Genomic DNA, 19833 nt, shown 5'->3' with positions numbered 1-19833 from the left:
AACTTTTGTTTGTCTGTTGGCATTAGAAAGTTCTTTTAGTGCCTGACTTTTTATTTAACAATAAAATTAAAACCAATGTGATTTAGTATGATTTGTAATTTCATTTAATGAAACAAACAATTATGTTGTTGTGAAACAGACAGAAGGCCTGTTTTATTTATTTTTTGTTCAATTTTTATTTGGTTAGAATTGTTCTGTACTTTTTGGCAAGATGAATTAGGATTCTTTATTATGAAATATAGGTTTTTCTAGCATAAATATAGACTAGTAAGGAACTGTACCACTCTTGCCAATAACAAGTAACAGTGGGGAAATAGCAATTTAAAAAATTTAATTACTGACCACTAAGAATATTTAATGACAATGAAATGAATGATTTTATAGAATTTATTTAGAAGCAGCTAATTTTAGGGCACAGAAAAATTAGTTCAACACAATTTACCTTTTTAAAAATTATCAGTTATGTTTCTCAATTCCTGATAATTCTTTATTTATAGGATTCTAATAAATGATAAAGTGATTATTAAGTCAAATTGAAGTTTAATGTCTTCCTTTTAAAATTATTTGCAGGAGAGGGCTGCTCACAATTTATATGGCCAACTTGGTAAGTGTTTTTTTTTTAAACTTTGATGTTTTCCCATGAACTATATCTTTTTAAAATCATGTTTTCTTAAAAAACATAAAAAAGGAAAGACACTCGTATTTGAGGATAATCTTCTCCGTTTTAATGGATAGACCTAAATGTTCAAAAATGCCTTGATACCATCTGGTTTGTTCCTGTTACATAGGATTGAATTTCACTTACTTTAGAAGGAAATCACTGTCTTGTGCCCTTCATTGCCTTTTTTTTGTTTAAGTTTACATCTTCATCTTTGATAGGCTATACATCTATATGGATTTATCTATTTCTTTTTATCTCTTTATGTATATAATTTCATATTCTGCCTCTGTTGCTATTTCTTATGGGAAATATGATATAAAGATGGGTTTTTATGATGTATGTTCTTCTTGGATGTTAAAACAACATTGGTACTATCTCCAAACACTCAATTCACTTAATAATATAATTAGCTAGGCTTCCAAATTTCTAAGTTTACATAAATTAAGTTAATAAAATTTGATATTTTTAAAATATATAATCAAGGTTATGTAAATTTTATTGCCAAGAAAAACATTTGCATGAAAATATTTTAAGGTTGTTTAATAGACTTGATAGGCAACATAGAAAAATTTAACTAGGAAAGATTAATAATTATTTATTTACCTGAGGTTAAGTTCCTGAATTCTGTAACAAGGGAGTATATTTCAGAGTTATATTTAGCAATTCATTTTAGTTATATTTACATTTTGCTCTGTACTTTTGCGTTTCTGTGCTAGATGGTGGTAACAAGAGATAGCTTTTCCATTCATGGAGTTTTACTCTCTAGAGGGAGTAGTCACAGTAGAAATAATAATGTATGAAAAGGACTGAAAGATGATTTATAGGGTCCTGTGGAAATCATATAGCACCAAGCTATTCTGGGTATGTGGGGTTGGGTCAGAGAAAAGTGGGTGGAACCCTTTTTTAGTCATAGACCTGTTTGAGAATCTGATGATAGATATGGACATTCTGCACAGAAAACTGCTCATGTAAGGAGCGATTCCCAAATTTTCATTTCAGAGTGTTTATGAACCACCAGTTCGGAAAGCTTAGGGTATGCCATCAGGTAAATTTATTTAAAAATACTCCAGGAAAATTAGGAGTTCCAATCTCTTTTAATTGTAATGAAATAGAAATTTCAGGACAGCAGGAGAGCAGGATTTCTTTTTGGCATTATTCTTCTGGAAAGAATTCTTACTAGAATGTAAGCTCTGGAACATTTAATTAGAGTCTGTCATGTAGTAGAAATTTGATAAATACTTGTTGAATTAATAACAATCTTGTTGGGTATAGATTCTAGATTTACAATGATTTAAAGATAATAATCCTTTATCTTTGTTCTCTATAGATACTTTCTGGAGTCTGTTGTCAGCCTGTTTTTACTTTTTAGGTAATTTCTCCTTTTTTCTCAATTGTTTTGAAGACTTACTTTTGAAGAATTTATTTTTGGCATATTGGGTTTACTAGGATTAAATTTATTTTTATTTAGTTTTATCAGAACTCAGCTTTTGCAGTCCAAGAATTAATAGTTAGTTCTGGAATTAAAATCTTATCCAACCCCTCTTTGAATCTTGCTTTTCTGCATTCTCTGCATTTTATTATTTTGGCGCATACTTTGAGATGCATGTTAAATGTTCTTATGTTCCTCTTTGTGTTTTCTTAATTGCTCTTCAACAGTTTCCTACTTTTTCATCTGTTTGTGCTGAATTCCGGTTATCTTTTCAGATTTGTCTTCAAGTTAACTCATCTATTTACCCGTTTTTTTTTTTTTTTTTTAATTTTAGTTTTTGGTCTCATTGTGTTGCCCAGGCTGGAGTAGAGTGGTATGATCACAGCTCACTGCAGCTCGAACTCCTGGGCTCAGGCAGTCCTCCTACTTCAGCCTCCCAAGTAGCTGGGACCGTAGGCATATACCACCATGCCCAGCTATTACTTTTTCCTTTTTATTTTTGTAGCAATAGGATCTCACTATGTTGCCTTCACTGGTCTTAAAAGTCCTGGGCTCCAGTGATTCTCTTGCCTTGACCTCCCAAAGTGCTGTGATTATAGGCAAGAGCCACTGTGCCCAGCCAATTTACCTGTTTTTAATGCTTAACCTGTCCAGTAAAAATTCAGTTTGAGTGATGATATTTTAATTTTAAAAAAATAATAAACACCAGACATAACAAAATTCAGAAAATTGCATAATATTTTAATTAAATAATCATCTAATGTATCTCCACAATACTTTTTTCCATCCTATATTGGTTATAAACTCTATTCATTTCTTCATATGATTTTATAGTATTATTTTCTTTTGAAAAAATTGTTATCTAAGACCATACTAAATTTATAAAAAGAATTTCCATCATGATTTTTCATTGATTTCTATAATAACAGACTCTGGGTTTTTAATTGGTCATGAAAATTTGATTGATTTCCTGTCACCAGCATTAGTTGGGGACTACCTGGAATATTTAAATGTCAATGTAAACTTTGCTCCCCAGAAGCCAAATCACATATGGCTGGACTTCCTTTTTAGTTCCTATTTAATACTTTTCCGAAACCCTCACTTTATAGGTTCTTATTATTTGTGTCTCATTTTCTTCTTACAACCTCGGACCAAATCTGTGTTTGATATATTTCACATTTTGTGAATAATTTCTCAGTAATTTAGAGGTCTTGGAATCAATTCTTGCTGTTACTGGCAGATTCTGGATCTGGAGCACTTCATTACTTCTTTTCCCTTTTTTTCTTTTAATAATACTTCCTTCAATTCCCTCCATTCAGTCTTACCTCTGGCTCATTAGAAATTACAGTATAGGCTGGGTATGGTGGTATGGGCCTGTAGTCCCAGCTACTTGGGATGCTGAGGCGGGAGGATTGTTTGAGGGCAGTTAGTCCAAGACCAACCTAGGCAATATAATGAGACCACTCTGTCTCTTTTTGCAGTGAAATCTGACTTGATTCATCTTGTATCTTTCTGAGCACTCAATAAATCTGCAACTAGAACCTCAGGTGACTTACATTTGCTCCCAGATGCCTGAATTTTTTCTTCCATTATTTTCTTAATGTCCTTGAAACTGAATCCCATTGGTATAGCTTCTTGGATCATAGGATTTTGAAAGATGGTGTAATCTGTTCTTCTGGTTAGTAATGATGTTTTTTTGAGCACTTCTCACCAGAGATTCCTCAAGAGAATGGGTTAAAGGGATGTTACTTAGATATTCTTGTTCCTTCTCCTGTAATAGATATTTACACCTTGGATACCACTTAGGATGCTGTTCTCAGGGGTGTTCATTGGGCTTCCAATCAGTTAGCCTTCCTCCACAGCAAAAGCATTTTACTTTATCACCGTAACCTAAAGCATAAAATTCAGTTCTTGCAAGCTGCTGCTTGTTAACTTGAGTACATACACATCCCCAAAGTAATAATCCATGCTTCACAATCTGTGATGAATGGATTTTTTCAGAGGATTTGTTGAATTGGGGAAATTCCTGTCAGAACTCACAACGTCAGATTCACTTCAAATACTAACGTTCTGGCCTACAACAAAGAAGAAGTTAAGAAAGTATTGCCCATGTTCTTCTGCCACCAGTTACCACTATAAGGTTCCCAATTTTTCATTTTTCTGCCACCATAAAAGCACTGCACTTGGTCATCAATACTTGTCGAATAGATTTCAGCTCTAACTAACTCTCTTGGAGGTGAGTGGACATAGTTTGGCCAGTTCTGAAATGACTATAATCGAGCTTCTTCACTATACATGTTGGGTTTCTTGAGTATATGGTATCTGATACATCGAAAGCCTGTCCAATTATCAAAACATAATCTGCATGAATTTCAGATGGCCTGTCTAAGGCAAATTGATTACTGTTTCCCACTTTTCAACTTTGTACTGACCATTTTGGATACCAGGAATAGCAGGTTGTGTGGCACTATTTTAGAAATAAATGCCATTGATTTATTTGGGGATACTTTCTTTTGTCTTCCAATTGTTGAGTCTCCATATTGCCTTCTACTTCTATCCACTGCTGCTTGATAACTAAAGGATCACATGGTATCTCCTTCACCATATAAAGAAAATCTACTTGTGCCAGTGGTGATGCTGAAACAGGACTACTACTTGGGAAACTAGCAAAAGTTTTTAATTCGTTAAACTCTTCTACAAATTTCTCATCCTTGTTGATGTCTGCAGGTACGCAGTTTTTGATCTTCAAAACTATTAAAAGCCATCTTCTCTTGAAAATAGGACTTACTCATCTTTTCTTAGGTGTCATGGAATTCATAAAGGTGCTGTTGGAGGGCGTAAGCTGCCCGCCCAGCTGTGCCTTCCTTCAGCAGTCCTGGAAACCTGGTCATGTAGCCCCTGCTGGGTGAGTGCAGCTTTCTTGCCCTCCCCAGCCACTTATAATATCATTTTATACAGTGAAAATAAAAAAGATAATTCATTATTTCTTCTTGCATTATTGATCACATGTTTTAATAACTTTGTATTTGGAATAGTTAAAACCATATTACTTAATATACAGATTTATATTTATATTTATATACAGATTTATATTTAATATATTTATATAATATATTTAATATATTATATATAATATATTAATATAATATATTTAATATACAGATTTATATTTATATTTATATATAATTGAATACTGATACAGGTAGTGCTTCTCAAACATAGGCATTCTAAAAATTTTTGTAATACATTTTCCATTGGGACAAAAACCTCACACAGTTATGTTGCATTTGTAATAATTACAGTTGTATTCACTTCATTTAATTGACAGGAGAGAACTTGGAATTTGGCTAGTCTTTGCTAAGAATCAGATCTTCTGCTTACTACTTTGCGTGTCTGATGATTGGTAGAACTTTTGATAATCTATCTTTTAGCTATGTGCATTTCAAATTTATTTCTTTTTCATTACTCACGTATTTTCAGGGCTTGGCACCCTAGGACATATCTATATGTCATTATGGCCTCTGGTTCTTCATATCTGTGTCATGACAGGGTAAGTTGGCACAGTAGATGATAGAGTATTCCTGGAAGCCACTCTTTTTTTTTTTTGAGACAGGGTCTGACTCTATTACCCAGGGCAGAGTACGGTGGTATGATCTTGGCTCACTGCAACCTCTGTCACCCAGGTTCAAGTGATTCTCTTGCCTCAGCCCCCAGATAGCTGGGATTATAGGTGTGCACTGCCACGCCGAGCTAATTTTTGTATTTCGGTAAAGATGGAGTTTCACCATGTTGGCCAGGCTGGTCTTGAACTTGTGGTCTCAACTGATCTGTCCATCTTGGCCTCCCAAAGTGCTGGGATTACAGGTGTGACCCACTGTGCCTGGCTGCCACTTAATGAGCCACTAGGAATTAATTTTCTATACCTAGAAGCAACTGGAAAGTAAATTAATGAATATATCATGCTAAAGCAAAACTCAATATATCTTGCTAAACTCTACTAGTAAGCTGGATCCCAAAACCTAATGCTGTTGACCACAAGGGGAAATGTGACAGAGAAATCAGAACATAAAGCGATAGTGATCTTAACTATCTGTGGTTAAAATACCATACTTTTGCAGTTGTTACCAAAATGTGACTATGCAAACAGATTTTGTAGGGCTCTTTTCGAGGCTTGGAAGAAGCCTGTGGTTATGAGGGGTCTGCGCTTCTCCTTCCTCATTCTCCACTTTAGTCACACTGCCCCCTCTGGTGTTCATTGAGCATGACAAGCATGCTTCCTCTTAGGACTTTGATACTTGTTGCTGGCTCTGTTTTGAACTCTTACTGTCACATATCTGCATGGCTTGCTGGTTTTATTTCACTGAGACTGTTGTGAGGCCTTCCGTATCTATTTCACGTGACGTTACAGTCATTCTTCATGTCACCTACAACCTTGCAGTCCCAAACCCCTGTATCTTTTTTTTTTTTTTTTTCCCATGGAATTGATCAACATCTAACATGTATCTTTTTTGGTTATTATTTTATTGTCTGTCTTCCTGCCTTGGAGTTTAAGCTTCATGAATGTAGAGTTTTTGTGTGTTTTATACATTGCTATATCATACCTAGAACAGTGCCTAATGTGTACTTTGTGCCATGATTTGTTAAATGAATTATAGATGAATGTGTTTATTAACCTATTTATGCTGGAGGTTGCAAATATTTTTTTGTGTGTGAAAAATTGACCTTGGCGATGACCTTGAGCAGTAGGATATAAATAACTCCCACAAGCTTAGCATTTCAATAATGGAAAACTAGGCATAAATGGGTTAAAGAGAAGGATTTATGGGAGACATACCAAATTATACCTAGACATTTATTTAAAAACTTGTTTTAAATATTTTAGGTTTGTGCAAAAGTAATTATGGTTTTTGCCATAATATTATTTACTTTACTTTATAAGTAACAACTTGCTTTATTTGACTGCACTAATGAATTTTAGATTAAAAGATACAAAGATTAAAAGTTTGTGGTTGTAGTACTTAGATGAAGCATGTGACTTTATTTTGAACTGAGTATGAACACTCCTGTTTTGCCGGCTTGTGGTGGTGTAATCAGAATTCAGAAAAATAAATGACTGCATAAAATCATCTACTATAAAATGATAAATTATTAAGTGATAATAAATACTACAACTTCAAAAAAAGTTATTGTATAACAAGGTGTCTTAAATTTTCTTAAGAAAATTTGTTATTGTGGCTTTGTTATTGTGCTGCTTTTCTTTCTTATGTTTTCAAGAAAACTTAAAAATATTGTGTCTGCATGCTAGAATAAATAGATTTGAGGGTTTTTTTGTTTGTTTTTCTGAGACGGAGTTTTGCTCTTGTTGCCCAGGCTAGAGTGTAATGGTGTGATCTCAGCTCACCGAAACCTCTGCCTTCCAGGTTCAAGCAGTTCTCCTGCCTCAGCCTCCTGAGTAGCTGGGATTACAGACATGTGCCACCATGCCTGGCTAATTTTGTATTTTTAGTAGAGATGGGATTTTTCCATGTTGGTCAGGCTGGTCTTGAACCCCTGACCTCAGGTGATCTGCCTACCTCAGCCTCCCAAAGAGCTGAGATTAAAAGATGTGAGCCATCGCTCTTGGCCCAGATTTGAGTTTTAATGTAGTTTTTTTTGGTTTTATTTTTTATTTATTTATTTTTTTTGCCACTCACATGCTTTTCTATAGTAGCACACAGCTTATACTTCAGTACCCAAATACTGTACGTATGTATACGTATTTATACACTTATTTTAAAATTATAAGTAAACTTTCTAAAACTTTGTGTGTTGCTTGTTTTAGATTGTAAATTCTTGGGAAGGAGATCTTTGACTTTGATATGATCAGTGTTGGAGAGCACACTTAAAATACTGTATTAAAAAAATTAAAACTTTTATTTGGAAATAATTATAGATTTATATGCAATTATAAAAAATAACATAGAGATCTCATGTTCTCTTTAGCCAGTTTCCCCCAATAGTAGCGTCTCGTAAAACTATAATATAATATCAAAACCAGGATATTTGATTGATACAGTCAAGATACAGAACATGTCCATCACCATAAGGGTTCCTCATGCTGCCCTTTTATAGCCACACCTACTTCTTTCTTCTTCTCACCCCTTCTTAACTCCCATTCATGGTTTTTAGCTATTATGAATAAAGCTGCTATAAGTATTCATCTACAGGTTTTCATGTTTTTATTGGTCTGGGATGAATGTCTATTAATGCAGTTGCTGGGTTTATATTATGGTTACATGTTTAGTTTCTAAAGAAACTGCCAACTGTATTACTGAGTGGTGGCTGTACCATTTTGTTAGGGTTTGCAGTCTAGAAGAAACCTTTGTATTTCTAGGTCTTTAAAATGGAAAGCATTTTTTTGCGGGGGTACATTCATCTGTAAATTTTAGTATTAGAAAAGTTTCTGGGGAAAATACAAACTATGAATTGGTGGTTTTTGCCAGTTGGTTGTAAACACCCATTCATTCAAAACATTAATGAGATTGAAGACTTGACACATAGATTTTGACTATGTCTAAGGGAAAGTGAATTTGAACATGATCATAATATTTTCTGGGTACTAATAATAATCTGATAGGCTTCATCTTCCTTTTTATCTAAGCAGAGCTATTTATTTATTACTACATAACTTTTACTACATGAAGAGGGTGCTTGGTTCAGAATAGGTAGGGATTTAAACATTCAGGGAGAACTGAATTCAATCTAAAGAAATAACTTTTTCTTACAACTTGATTATATTGCTTATGAGACTAAGTTGAAATTGTTGGCTTATAACATCCAACAGTAAAATTTCTAAATGTTGGGAGGTTTTATTTAAACCAAATATTTACTATTTTTTGGTATGTGTTTCTGATTTGGAGAATAAAGAGGAAAGTAAAAATGACCTGTGATTTTACCATTTAGTGATTACTAACATTTAATTATTACATTTTATCCCTTTTTCTGCAAAGTACAGACATAAATATGTAAACACACACACACACACACACACACACATGTGTATATGTGTGTGTGTGTATATATATATGACATTTTAGATCATCATTTAAAAAAAATTGGGGGCATATTGTTTTATGACATAAATTTTGATTGCTGTGCCATATATTTTTATTGCTAATAGGATTTAATCCCGCATTTTCATTTGCTTCTTAGCTATATCTTCCTTACAGTGGGTTGGTTTTATACATACACACATGTATACAGCCCCACTGAAATTGTTGGGAGATGATGAAATAATAGTTATTTGGTTAATAATAGTATTTTGTTAGTTTTGGCTGTGGCAATTATCCATTTCTTAATTATTTTGATTAGAAAGTTTCAAAGACATTGCCGTGTCTTTGAGTGAATACGTGATAGAAGAATATATAGAACTAATTCCACATTGTCTTACTTATCTTTATCTTCATTTTCAGCAGTCAACATTTATTTAGCACAAAGAGATATGTTAAATATTGGTACACAAGCCATTATTCTGCCCTTGCACTTGATTTAGTTGAAGAAACAAGGTATATTTACATATGGATTTTAAATTAATGGGTAAGTAGCATTCCAAGATAGTGTATTCATGAGAAATATGTGATTAGGTCATTTAGAACTTTAAGAAAGAGAGGGCCGGGGCCGTGGCTTTCCCAGCACTTTGGGAGGCCAAGGCAGGCTGATCACCTGAGGTCAGGAGTTTGAGACCAGCTTGACCAACATGGTAAAACCCTGTCTCTATTAAAAATACAAAAATTAGACAGGTGTGGTGGCATGCACCTGTAATCCTAGCTACTAGGGAGGCAGAGGCAGGAGAATTGCTTGAACTCAGTAGGCCATCAAGATAGACAATATTCTGGGTAATAAAAAACATCTCAATAAATTTCAAAAAAAAATTTAAGTCATACAGTTAACTTTTTAGATACAGTAGAATTAAATTAGAACAAATAACTAAAAAATACCTGGAAAATCCCCATGTATTTGGAAACTAGCATGCTTCAAAAGGTATCAAAGAGAAACTAGACAGTATTTTGAACTGAGTGAAAATATAACAGAGTATATCAAAATTTGATATATGTTTATTGCCTATGAGAAGAGAGAATATACAAATTTCTGATATCAAGAATGAGAGAGGTGCGGGAATATGATAGTTCTAGTTCCTGTACATCCACACCAACATTTGAATGTGGTTTGGTAGTTTCTATCAGAAAGGGTTAAATGCCACTTGGTCAAGGTGAATGATCAAATGGGAACATTTTTCGTTTTTTAATTACAGAAGACTTCTGTAGTGTTAGGAACATCTTAAATCTTTTAGCTCTTTTAAAATATACAGTATGTTGTTAACTATGCACTGGACGGTATTTAGTGTTCTACTGAACACTAGAACTCATTTCTTATATCTAACTGCATGTTTGTAGTCATTCAACAACCTTTCTTCATCTCCCCTTCCCCTACACAGCTTACTAGTATTTTTCATTCTGCTGTCTATCTCCATGAGATCAACTTTTTTAGCTCTCACATATGAATGAGAATATGTGATATTTATCTTTTGTGCCTGGCTTTTTTCACTTCATATGACCTCCAGTTCCATCTGTGTTGCTGTAACTGACAGTATTTCTTTCTTTCTTTCTTTCTTTTTTTTTTTTTGAGATGGAGTCTCTCTCTCCTGCCCAGGCTGGAGTATAGTGGCGTGATCTCAGCTCACTGCAACTTCCGCCTCCTGGGTTCAAGTGATTTTCCTGCCTCAGACTCCCTAGTAGCTGGGATTACAGGCACCCACCACCATGCCTGACTAATTTTTGTATTTTTAGTAGAGACGGGGTTCACTATGTTGGCCAGGCTGATCTTGAACTCCTGATCTCAGGTGATCCACCTGCCTCAGTCTCTCAAAGGGTTGGGATTACCAATGTGAGCCACTGCAACCGGCTGACGATATTTCAAGTGAAAGATTCTTTTAACTTATTATTAGATTCAGTTTGCTAGTATTTAGTTAAGGATTTTTGCATCTATGTTCATCAGGGATATTGGCCTGTAATTTTCTTTTCTTGAAGAGTCCTTGTCTGGCTTTGGTATCAGAGTAATACTGGCTTTGTAACACGAGTTTGGGTATATTCCTTCTATTTCAGTTTTTTGGAAGAGTTTGAGAAAGATTGGGCATTAGTTTTTCTTTAAATGTTTATTAGAGTTCAGCAGGTCCTTTGATTTTCTTTGATGGGAAACTTTTTATTATTCTATTTTCTTACTCGTTATTGGTTGTATAAGGTCATTCTTGCATTGCTATAAAGAAATACTAGTATCAGACGCTAGATATTTATAAATAAAAGGGGTTTAATTGGCTCATTGTTCTGCAGACTGTATCAGAAGCATAATCCTGGCATCAGCTTCTGGGGAGTCCTCAGGAAATTTGCAATCATGTCAGAAGGTGTGAAGTGGTAGCTAGCATGTCACATGGCGAAGGCAAGAGCAAGGGCAGGGATTGGGGAGTGCTATACACTTTTAAATAACCGGATCTAACAATAACTCACTATCACTAAGGCAGCACCAGGCCATGAGGGATCCACCCCCATGATCCAAATACTTCCCACTAGGCCCTACTTCCAGCACTGAGGATTGCCATTCAACATGAGATTTCAGTGGGGCAAATATACAAATTATATCATTGGTCTATTTAGATTTTTTTATTTCTTCATGACTCAGTCTTGTATGTGTCTTAAGAATTTCCTTTACACTATGTAATTTGTTGGCATATAATTGTTCATAGTTGTTTCTTATGATCTTTTCTATTTCTGAGGTTGGAGTTGTAAAGTCTCCTCTTTAATTTTTCTTTTTCTTTTTCTTCTCTTAGACTAGCTAAGGGTTTGTCGATTTTTTTTTTAAACCAACTCTTCGTTTTGTTGATTTTTTTTTCTAGTGTTTTTCTAGTCTCTATTTTGTTTACTTCTGCTTTGACCTCTATTATTTCCTTCATTTGTTTACTTTGGGCTTTGTTTGTCTTTTTATAGTTCCTCAAGTTGTAACATTAGATTGTTTGTTTGAAGTCTTCTTCTTTCTACTTTAGAACTGCTTTTGCTGCATCCCATAAATTTTGGATTGTTGTACTTCCATTTTTGTTTGTCTTAGGCATGTGAATTCTTATTTCTATGTAAATACTTGTATATGAATATTATTAGAAACTTTGGTTGTTTGCCAAAATCTAGAAGCAATCAAAAGTTGATTAATAGGTGATTTGATAAGCATATTGTGCTATGTCCTAACAGTGATATACTGAGTTCTCATGTATAAAAGGGAAAGAGCTTTGACACATTGACTAATATGGATGGATCTCAAATCATTAGGTGTGAAAGAGGCTAGAAAAAAAAGAATCATGTAATGTATAGTAATAGAAAGCAGAAATGTGGTGGGAGAGTAGGGAGTGAAGGGATTGGGTGAGAGACAGATAGTACAAAGAAACACAAGAAAACTTTGAAGGTGATAGGTATGTTAATTATTTTGATCGTGATGATCATTTTAGAGTGTATACATACATAAAAGCTTTTCAGAATGTCCTCTGTGAATTTTTGGTGTTTATTGTAAAGTTGTCCCCTTTTATCTGCTGCTGTTATGTTCTAAGACCTCCAATAGATGCCTGAAACCATGAAGAGCAGTGAAACCTAGAAACATGATGTTTTTCCTATGTATGTATCTTGGACAAATTTAATTTTTAAATTAGACACAGTAAAAGATTAACAGCGATAGCCACAATAAAAGAGAACAATTATAATAATATAATAAAAGTTATGTGAATGTGGCATCTCTCTGTCTCTTGAAAATTCCTTGGTGTACTGTGCTATCCTTCCTCTTGTAGTGTTGTGAGGTAATCAATCAACTGCCAGCATGACAAGATGAAGTGAGGCTGATGATGTAGGCATTGTGGCATAGCATTTAAAATTTATGAGCTATTTTCTTTTGGAATCTTCTATTATATATTTTGGGACTACAGCATTTATTTTTGGTAAATAAAACCATGGAAAGCAAAACAATGGATAAAGGGGGACTACTATATGTCAGTTTTACCTCGATAAAGATGTTAAAAAATTACGTTTGCAGCATCAAAAACCCTTCAAACATCCTAGAGTTTTACTTGTTCCTGCAGTGTGTTGACGTAAATCAGCTTTTGCTAACATACTTTTGAAATAATTTAAAAATACCATCTCTTTTTTTTTTTTGCCATTGTTATTGTACTGCATGTCAGCATATTGGTGGATTTTAATTTTTTTATGTGTTAATTAGATAGAGAAGTAAACCGTATATGAATAAGTTTTATTGACTAGCAAACAAATTATCTTCCTTTACTGGAATGGATAATAGAATGGCTTTCTCTGGGTTCTTCCTTCTCTGCTGCCTGGCTTTTTTCAGTCACTCTAGATTTGTTGTTGAGAGAACTTAGTTCAAGTGTTCATCCCTAAAGCAATCATTTATGACCTGAGGAGCAGTATACCCACTGTGGACGTATAGCTGGTTGTGGCAGTATAGAACCTCCTCAAGGAGAGGGCAGTTCTCAGTGGTATTATTTTTGGGCTGCATACCACTTATGCAGAAGGATATAGCATAGTAAAGTGGTTAAGAACACGGGCTGTAGAGTTAAATGGATTTAAATTTGAATCCTGGAAGGCCAGGTGTGGTGGCCCGAATCTGTAGACCTAGCTACTTGGGAGGCTGAAGTAGAATTGCTTGAGCCCCACAGTGAGATTATAGTGAGCCATGCTCGTACTCCAGCCTGGGGACAGAGTGAGACCTTGTCCCTGAATTAAAAAAAAAAAAAAAAAAAATTGAATCCTAGTGTACCATTTAATAGCTTTGTGACTATAACTGCAAATCTGAGTTTCCTCAACTGTCAAATGGAATAATTCATGTATCCTTTTTTGGTGATTATTATGAAGACTAAGTCAATATGACCCAAAAGGAAAAAATGCTATTAAACCTAGCACTTCTACATAGTGATAATGCATTATTCCACTAGGTAAGAGTTGAGTAATTTAAAGAAATGTTTGATTGTTTTGAAACATTCTTTGATAAAGAAACATAGAATTCTGTTTTTGACTGCTTCTTTTAGGAGTGAGAGAGAGAGAGAGAGAGAGAGAGAGAGAGAGAGAATGTGTGATGAATAAATGAGTAAATTTATTTATACATGTAAAGATTATACACATATTAAGGAAGAAGTAATATTTAGGTTATTAGCATTGCACAGTCCTATTCATAATGTGTGATTAGTTTCTTGGAATATTTGACTGGAGCTGACATGAAAGTAAGTTCTGGGACTTAGCCCTGCCACAGATACCTTATATACTTCAACCTAGATGTTTCCTTTTCTAGTTCTGTATTCTTTTACTACCTCCAGACTAAATAGGCCATTGTTGATGTCTTATATGTAGTTTCCTAAACATAGCTATACAGTATATGTAGAAGCTTAGGACTCCTTAGCAAAGAAGGCTTAGTTATTTCTCTCCTCTTTCTACTTTCTTTAATTAATCCTAGGAGTTTTTGTTGATGGCCTATGTTTTGGTTGTGAATCTAAAGGGATTTTTAAAAAATATCTTTTAGATATTTAATATATGGATTTCTGTATTTTTATTTTTTCTGAAATAAGCTCTTCCATGTCCGAAATTTTGTCTTCTGTGCCTGTCTTTGAAATTTCCTGTAGTAATAACCTGAATGCTTTGTATTTAGTGAATTATACCCACATAGAAATATGGCTCATGTTTGTTTATTGCTTTATAACATGCTCCCATACATTTTTACATTTAACCTGTCAAAACCACCCTGTTAAATAGGCCTGGCAGCTTTTATTGTCCCATTTATAGATGAGCAAAACTGAATATAGAAGGATATATGACTTCTCTGTACTCTAATAATATATACAATAATATTGAAAACTCAGGATTTGATCCTGGGTTTAGTGCTTTTACTCTGCTGTTGTAGCCTATCTAAATGTTATTGATTGATGACCTTCTAGAACGTGAGGCATTTTAAATGAATGATACCAGGAAACTGACCTTATATGTGGCAATTATTGCATTCTAGAGGATGATTGTTTTATTTACAGCCTTTTAATTAACATTGAATCTAAAGGTCTGGATATAATAGCAATGTTTATTAAAATTTAATGCTACTGTGACAGCCTCAGGCAACCTTAGCATGGATATTAACTCAGCTTTGTTAAATCATTTTATGTGACTTTGATCTAGAAGATAAGCATTACTTGTACTTCTAGGAGTTAAATTATGTATGTTTAAAATCGAAAAAAAAAAAAACTTACTTAGTTTATATTTGTTCAGTTAACTATTTTAGCCCTAAAAAATTGCTTCCTGTTTTACTGTTGTTCTGTAGCACCCTGGTCATCTAGCCGTATTTCACAGAGTTTTTATCATCTGTATGTGTTTCTTTCATTGTGGTATCCACGGCTATGGTTTATATTTAGTAATTTTCAAAACCAGAAGCAAACAACTATGTCTTTTCATGTGTGATATTTATTGAACTAATTTCTCTTGTGAGACATAGTTTAATTGCTAGATAAAGTATCATCTTTACAATATTGCATGTAAAATTATTATACTAAAATGTAATGGTAAATGGTAAAAACACATTTACTAATTTAAGAGTTTAAGTACTTTAGTTTTAAAACAATGCATTATATGTTAAATTTTTGGAAGGAAATTGTGTAGGACTGATTCCTAGTGTGATGTAGGTTCTTATCATTTGTTAAATTATATGGCTGAATGGCATGTGATAAGGAAGTTTTTCTGCTGGTAATGAATTATATCATTTAGGGTACTTCTCAGCAGACTTTCATGAAAATAACATAAGTTTAACACTTAATTGTACCACTTATAAGAAATGATTAATTGAGGAATTATGCCTAGTTGTATCCTATAATGCATAGATTCTGGAATTTTTACACTTTGGAGTATAAAATATTGGTAGTTGTTTCAATAAAGTGAGCTGTAGGATGAAGAAATTTAAGAGATTATAAATGTCTTATATGTGTAGGAAAAAGTATCTCATTTAGAATATATCTCTAAGGCATGCCCTTTGCATCTCTAGTAGTGATTAGCAAACAGTGGATGAAAAGTCATGGCCCAACTTATAAATGCCAGTTGATGAAAGATGTTCACATTGCAATTTCCATTTTTGCTATAAAGCTACAGGAATCAGACAAGAATTACTTTTCTTGAGACTTGATCTTGTGTTTGTGAGGAAGTATTTATTTGAAGAAAAATAGAGAAAGGAAACAAAGAAAAGTGAAAAGGAAAGAAAAACCTGTTTTCTCTAAAATGCACCTTGACAATGTGGGCCTGAATCTTTCAGTTCTGGCATGTATTATTTTACCTCTGCAGTTATTTTCATTGTTAGCTGATTGGTGAGAATAATAATTTAATAAAGATGTTTTAAATATTTAACTCTTTCATAACACCAAACACTTGTAACAGGATCTAATTTATTGTATTGGTTATTATTTAAGTTGGCTTTCTATTGTGAATGTGGCAGCAACCTGGTAAACATGAAGAGACAGAAAGAGAAAGCATGGAAGATTGGAAAGAAAACTTACAGAATATGGAGACCAACATTTTGGTATTAGTTTTCACACTAATTAGTGTCCACTTGTCTCCTAGGCCCCTGAGTTACTAACCTGGGAATGCTGAGATCTTTTCAGTACTATTTCAGGATGTTGTTTTGTCACAAAGAAAGATTTCTCAGACATTGGTTCTTACTGATTGTATGACGATCTTGGTGAAACCATTTTTCTGTTGTGCCTCCGTTTTCTCAGTGTGAGATATAGGGATCATAATACCTACTCCATAGAGTAATATTGTGAAAAATAATACATATAAAAGATGTACTAGTGTATAGGAAGATCTCAATCAGTGTTTGTTTTTATTATTCCTTTGTCATTGTCATTGTCACTGTGATTATGATCATGTCTGTGAAACATCTTCACAATTCTGAAGGAAAATGATTTGGATCTATGTCCAACCAAACGGTGAATCAGAATCAAGTGAAGGCAAAATATAGACATTTTCAGCTATTTGAGGACTCAGAGTTTACCTCTCATCTAGTCTCTCTAGAAAGAAAATTCAGAATGTATTCCAGAAAAAAGGAATCCAAGCAACAGAAGAATAACAGATCCTAGAAACAGTGAAACCAACCCAAGAATGCAACACAAAGAAATTTCAGGATAACAGCTATTCAGCACATCTTGCAGGGTATTCATCCAAGTTTAAATAGGAAGTCAGAGAAGGCCGGGCATGGTGGCTCACACCTGTAATCACAGCACTTTGGAAGGCCAAGTGAGCAGAGCATGAGGTCAGGAGTTTGAGACTAGGCTGGCCAATATGGTGAAACCCCATCTTTACTAAAAATACAAAAGGTAGGCTGGACGTGGTGTCTCATACCTATAATCCCAGCATTTTGGGAGGCCGAGGTGAGATGGGAGTTTGAGACCAGCCTAGCCAACATAGTGAAACCCCGTCTCTACTAAAAATATAAAAAATTTGCCGAGTGTGGTGGCACATGCCTATAATCACAGCTACTTGGGAGAATGAAGCAGGAGAATTGCTTTGAGTCTAAGAGGTGGAGGTTGCAGTGAGCTGAGATCACGCCATTGTTCTCCAGCCTGGATGGCAGAGTGAGGCTCAGTCTCAAAAAAACAAAACAAAACAAAACAAAAAACCCAAAAACCAAACAAAATGAAAAACAAAAACTAGCCAGGTATGGTGGTGTATGCCAGTAGTCCCAGCCACCCGGGAAGCTGAGGCAGAAGAATTGCTTGAACCTGGGAGGTGGAGATTTCAGTGAGCTGAGATTGCACCACTGTACTCCAGCCTGGACAACAGAGCAAGACTCTGTCTTTTTCTTTTTTTTTTTTTTTAAATAAAAGGAAGTCAGAAGCTCCAAGAATGTAAGTATCATTTGAAAATATTGATTAAGAAACTGAAAATTCAGTGATGTACTAAAACCATGTTTCTTCCAACAGTGAGAAAAGAAAAACAGTTACAGTCTCCATAAAAAACAAAAAGCTATACAGGAAAGTGATAGAACGAATATGAAACAGTAGGACATGATTTTGAACAACTGATGGATAATTGACCTTAACTTTTGGAAAACACGTATAGAGCAGTACAGTTTTAGTTCCTGTCATTACACTGATACTCAGTTAAATGAGTCCCATCACAATAATTGATTATGGACTTTATGTATTTAGTACTTTAAACATTTATTCATTTTTAACTTTTGGGTTTTCTTAACTCATTGAGCTGTATATGTTAGAAAAGTGGACTGTTTTATTAACAGTTAAGCTGCTTTTGTATCTGTTAACAAACCATTGTAAACATGGTGGCCGAAAGAACATAGTATTGGCACTGCCTGAGAACTGGGGAGCATAGATGTATAGGGCTTGGAAATAATTGTACACACTAGTTAACCAAGGATGCAGTACCTGTAATAGCATGCTTCTTTTATAACAAAGGGCTTTGACAGACAAGTTAGTCTTGCAAGTAGCTAGGAAAACAGAAGTCTAGACTAGATGGCTGACCATATTCCAGTATATTCATGCATAGTTACCATTATCGATTATCTTTATGAAAGCAGTATATACAAAGAGTTTTGGAGGAATGTTGAATGTTGAACTATGTAAGAGAAGCTCTGGTCAAAGATGGGGGATGATTAAGCATTTAATAGTATAATGCATAAGGTAGATTTAAAATTACATCAAATAAATTTATTTAATTTTATTTAAGAAATTCATGTAGGCCAGACCTTAAGAAACATCTCTGTGCTGTCCATTATTTTGTTAAAAAACTATGTCATAATGCTCAAATCCTATAGCATATTATTAATATCTCTTTAATAATTAAACCTAAATTCCAGATCATTTTATTTTATACTCATTTTGTCTCTCCATTGGAAATGACTGTAGTGAATTTAATCTTAAAATATCTCTATCCTTATATTTCAAGTAGAGCATTTAAAAAAGTAAAATAAAATGATTTTATTTGGCATCAGAGCTATGATTTACCCCCACCCCACCTAATACCAGACCCTCTTTAAGTAAATACTTTTGTAATTACCTTGCCTTTTATACTTCTGCAGCTGAGCTGTGTTTATATTGAATTTACAACCTTTGAGGTTTATAAATTGTTCAGTATAATGGCTTAATTGGCATTGATTCTTCTAAGTTTTTATATCTAGTTGATTTGAAATAGCTAAATTTAGAAATATTTACTCTTGACTAGAATATTCATGATTCAACTTTTTAGAGAGTATTTATATGAGAATTTTACTTATAACATCAACATTTTTCTTTTTAAACGAAAAGTAAGTTTAATACACGTAGCATTTTGAATTTAATATCACAAAGAGGAAAATAAATCCTGTGATATTTAAATTCATTATTGGGCTGATCATGTTTGAACCTCAATCCAAGAAGATCTTAGGGAAACCTGTAGCATAGTCTTAGAAATTTATTAAACATTAAATTGATTTATATGATATTTAGTTTATTTCACCTATCAGTGAAATAAAATAAAAATATTAACGTATTTTTAAAATTATAGATTAATAGTAAATTTTAGTTACATTACCAAATCGGATTAAAAAATAGATTTATAGAATAATTTTTCATCTATTACTCTTGAAGAATATAAATTAACATTCATTCTATTACTGCTTTATAGATTCTACCCCACTTTGGCCA

At 33.8% G+C, this 19833-nt stretch overlaps 1 protein-coding gene and 1 pseudogene across 8 annotated transcripts in view; one reads left to right on the top strand and one right to left on the bottom strand.

The window, feature by feature from the left end:
• TMEM135 (transmembrane protein 135) overlaps positions 1–19833 on the top strand; it is a 369409-nt gene that overhangs the window by 144799 nt on the left and 204777 nt on the right. For all 8 annotated transcript variants that reach the window (XM_074400367.1, XM_074400364.1, XM_074400365.1 and 5 more), the window contains one exon: positions 571–604. In XM_074400367.1, the coding sequence (XP_074256468.1) occupies positions 571–604 (34 nt within the window). The remainder of the gene's footprint in view (positions 1–570; positions 605–19833) is intronic.
• On the bottom strand, positions 3533–4855 carry LOC120360950 (E3 ubiquitin-protein ligase XIAP pseudogene; annotated as a pseudogene).

This window comes from Saimiri boliviensis, chromosome 6 (assembly GCF_048565385.1).
Source record: "Saimiri boliviensis isolate mSaiBol1 chromosome 6, mSaiBol1.pri, whole genome shotgun sequence".
In the NCBI taxonomy this organism is placed as follows: Eukaryota; Metazoa; Chordata; class Mammalia; order Primates; family Cebidae; genus Saimiri; species Saimiri boliviensis.
The sequence above is the reverse complement of the archived record's forward strand: the minus strand, read 5'-3'. Positions and strand labels throughout refer to the sequence as shown.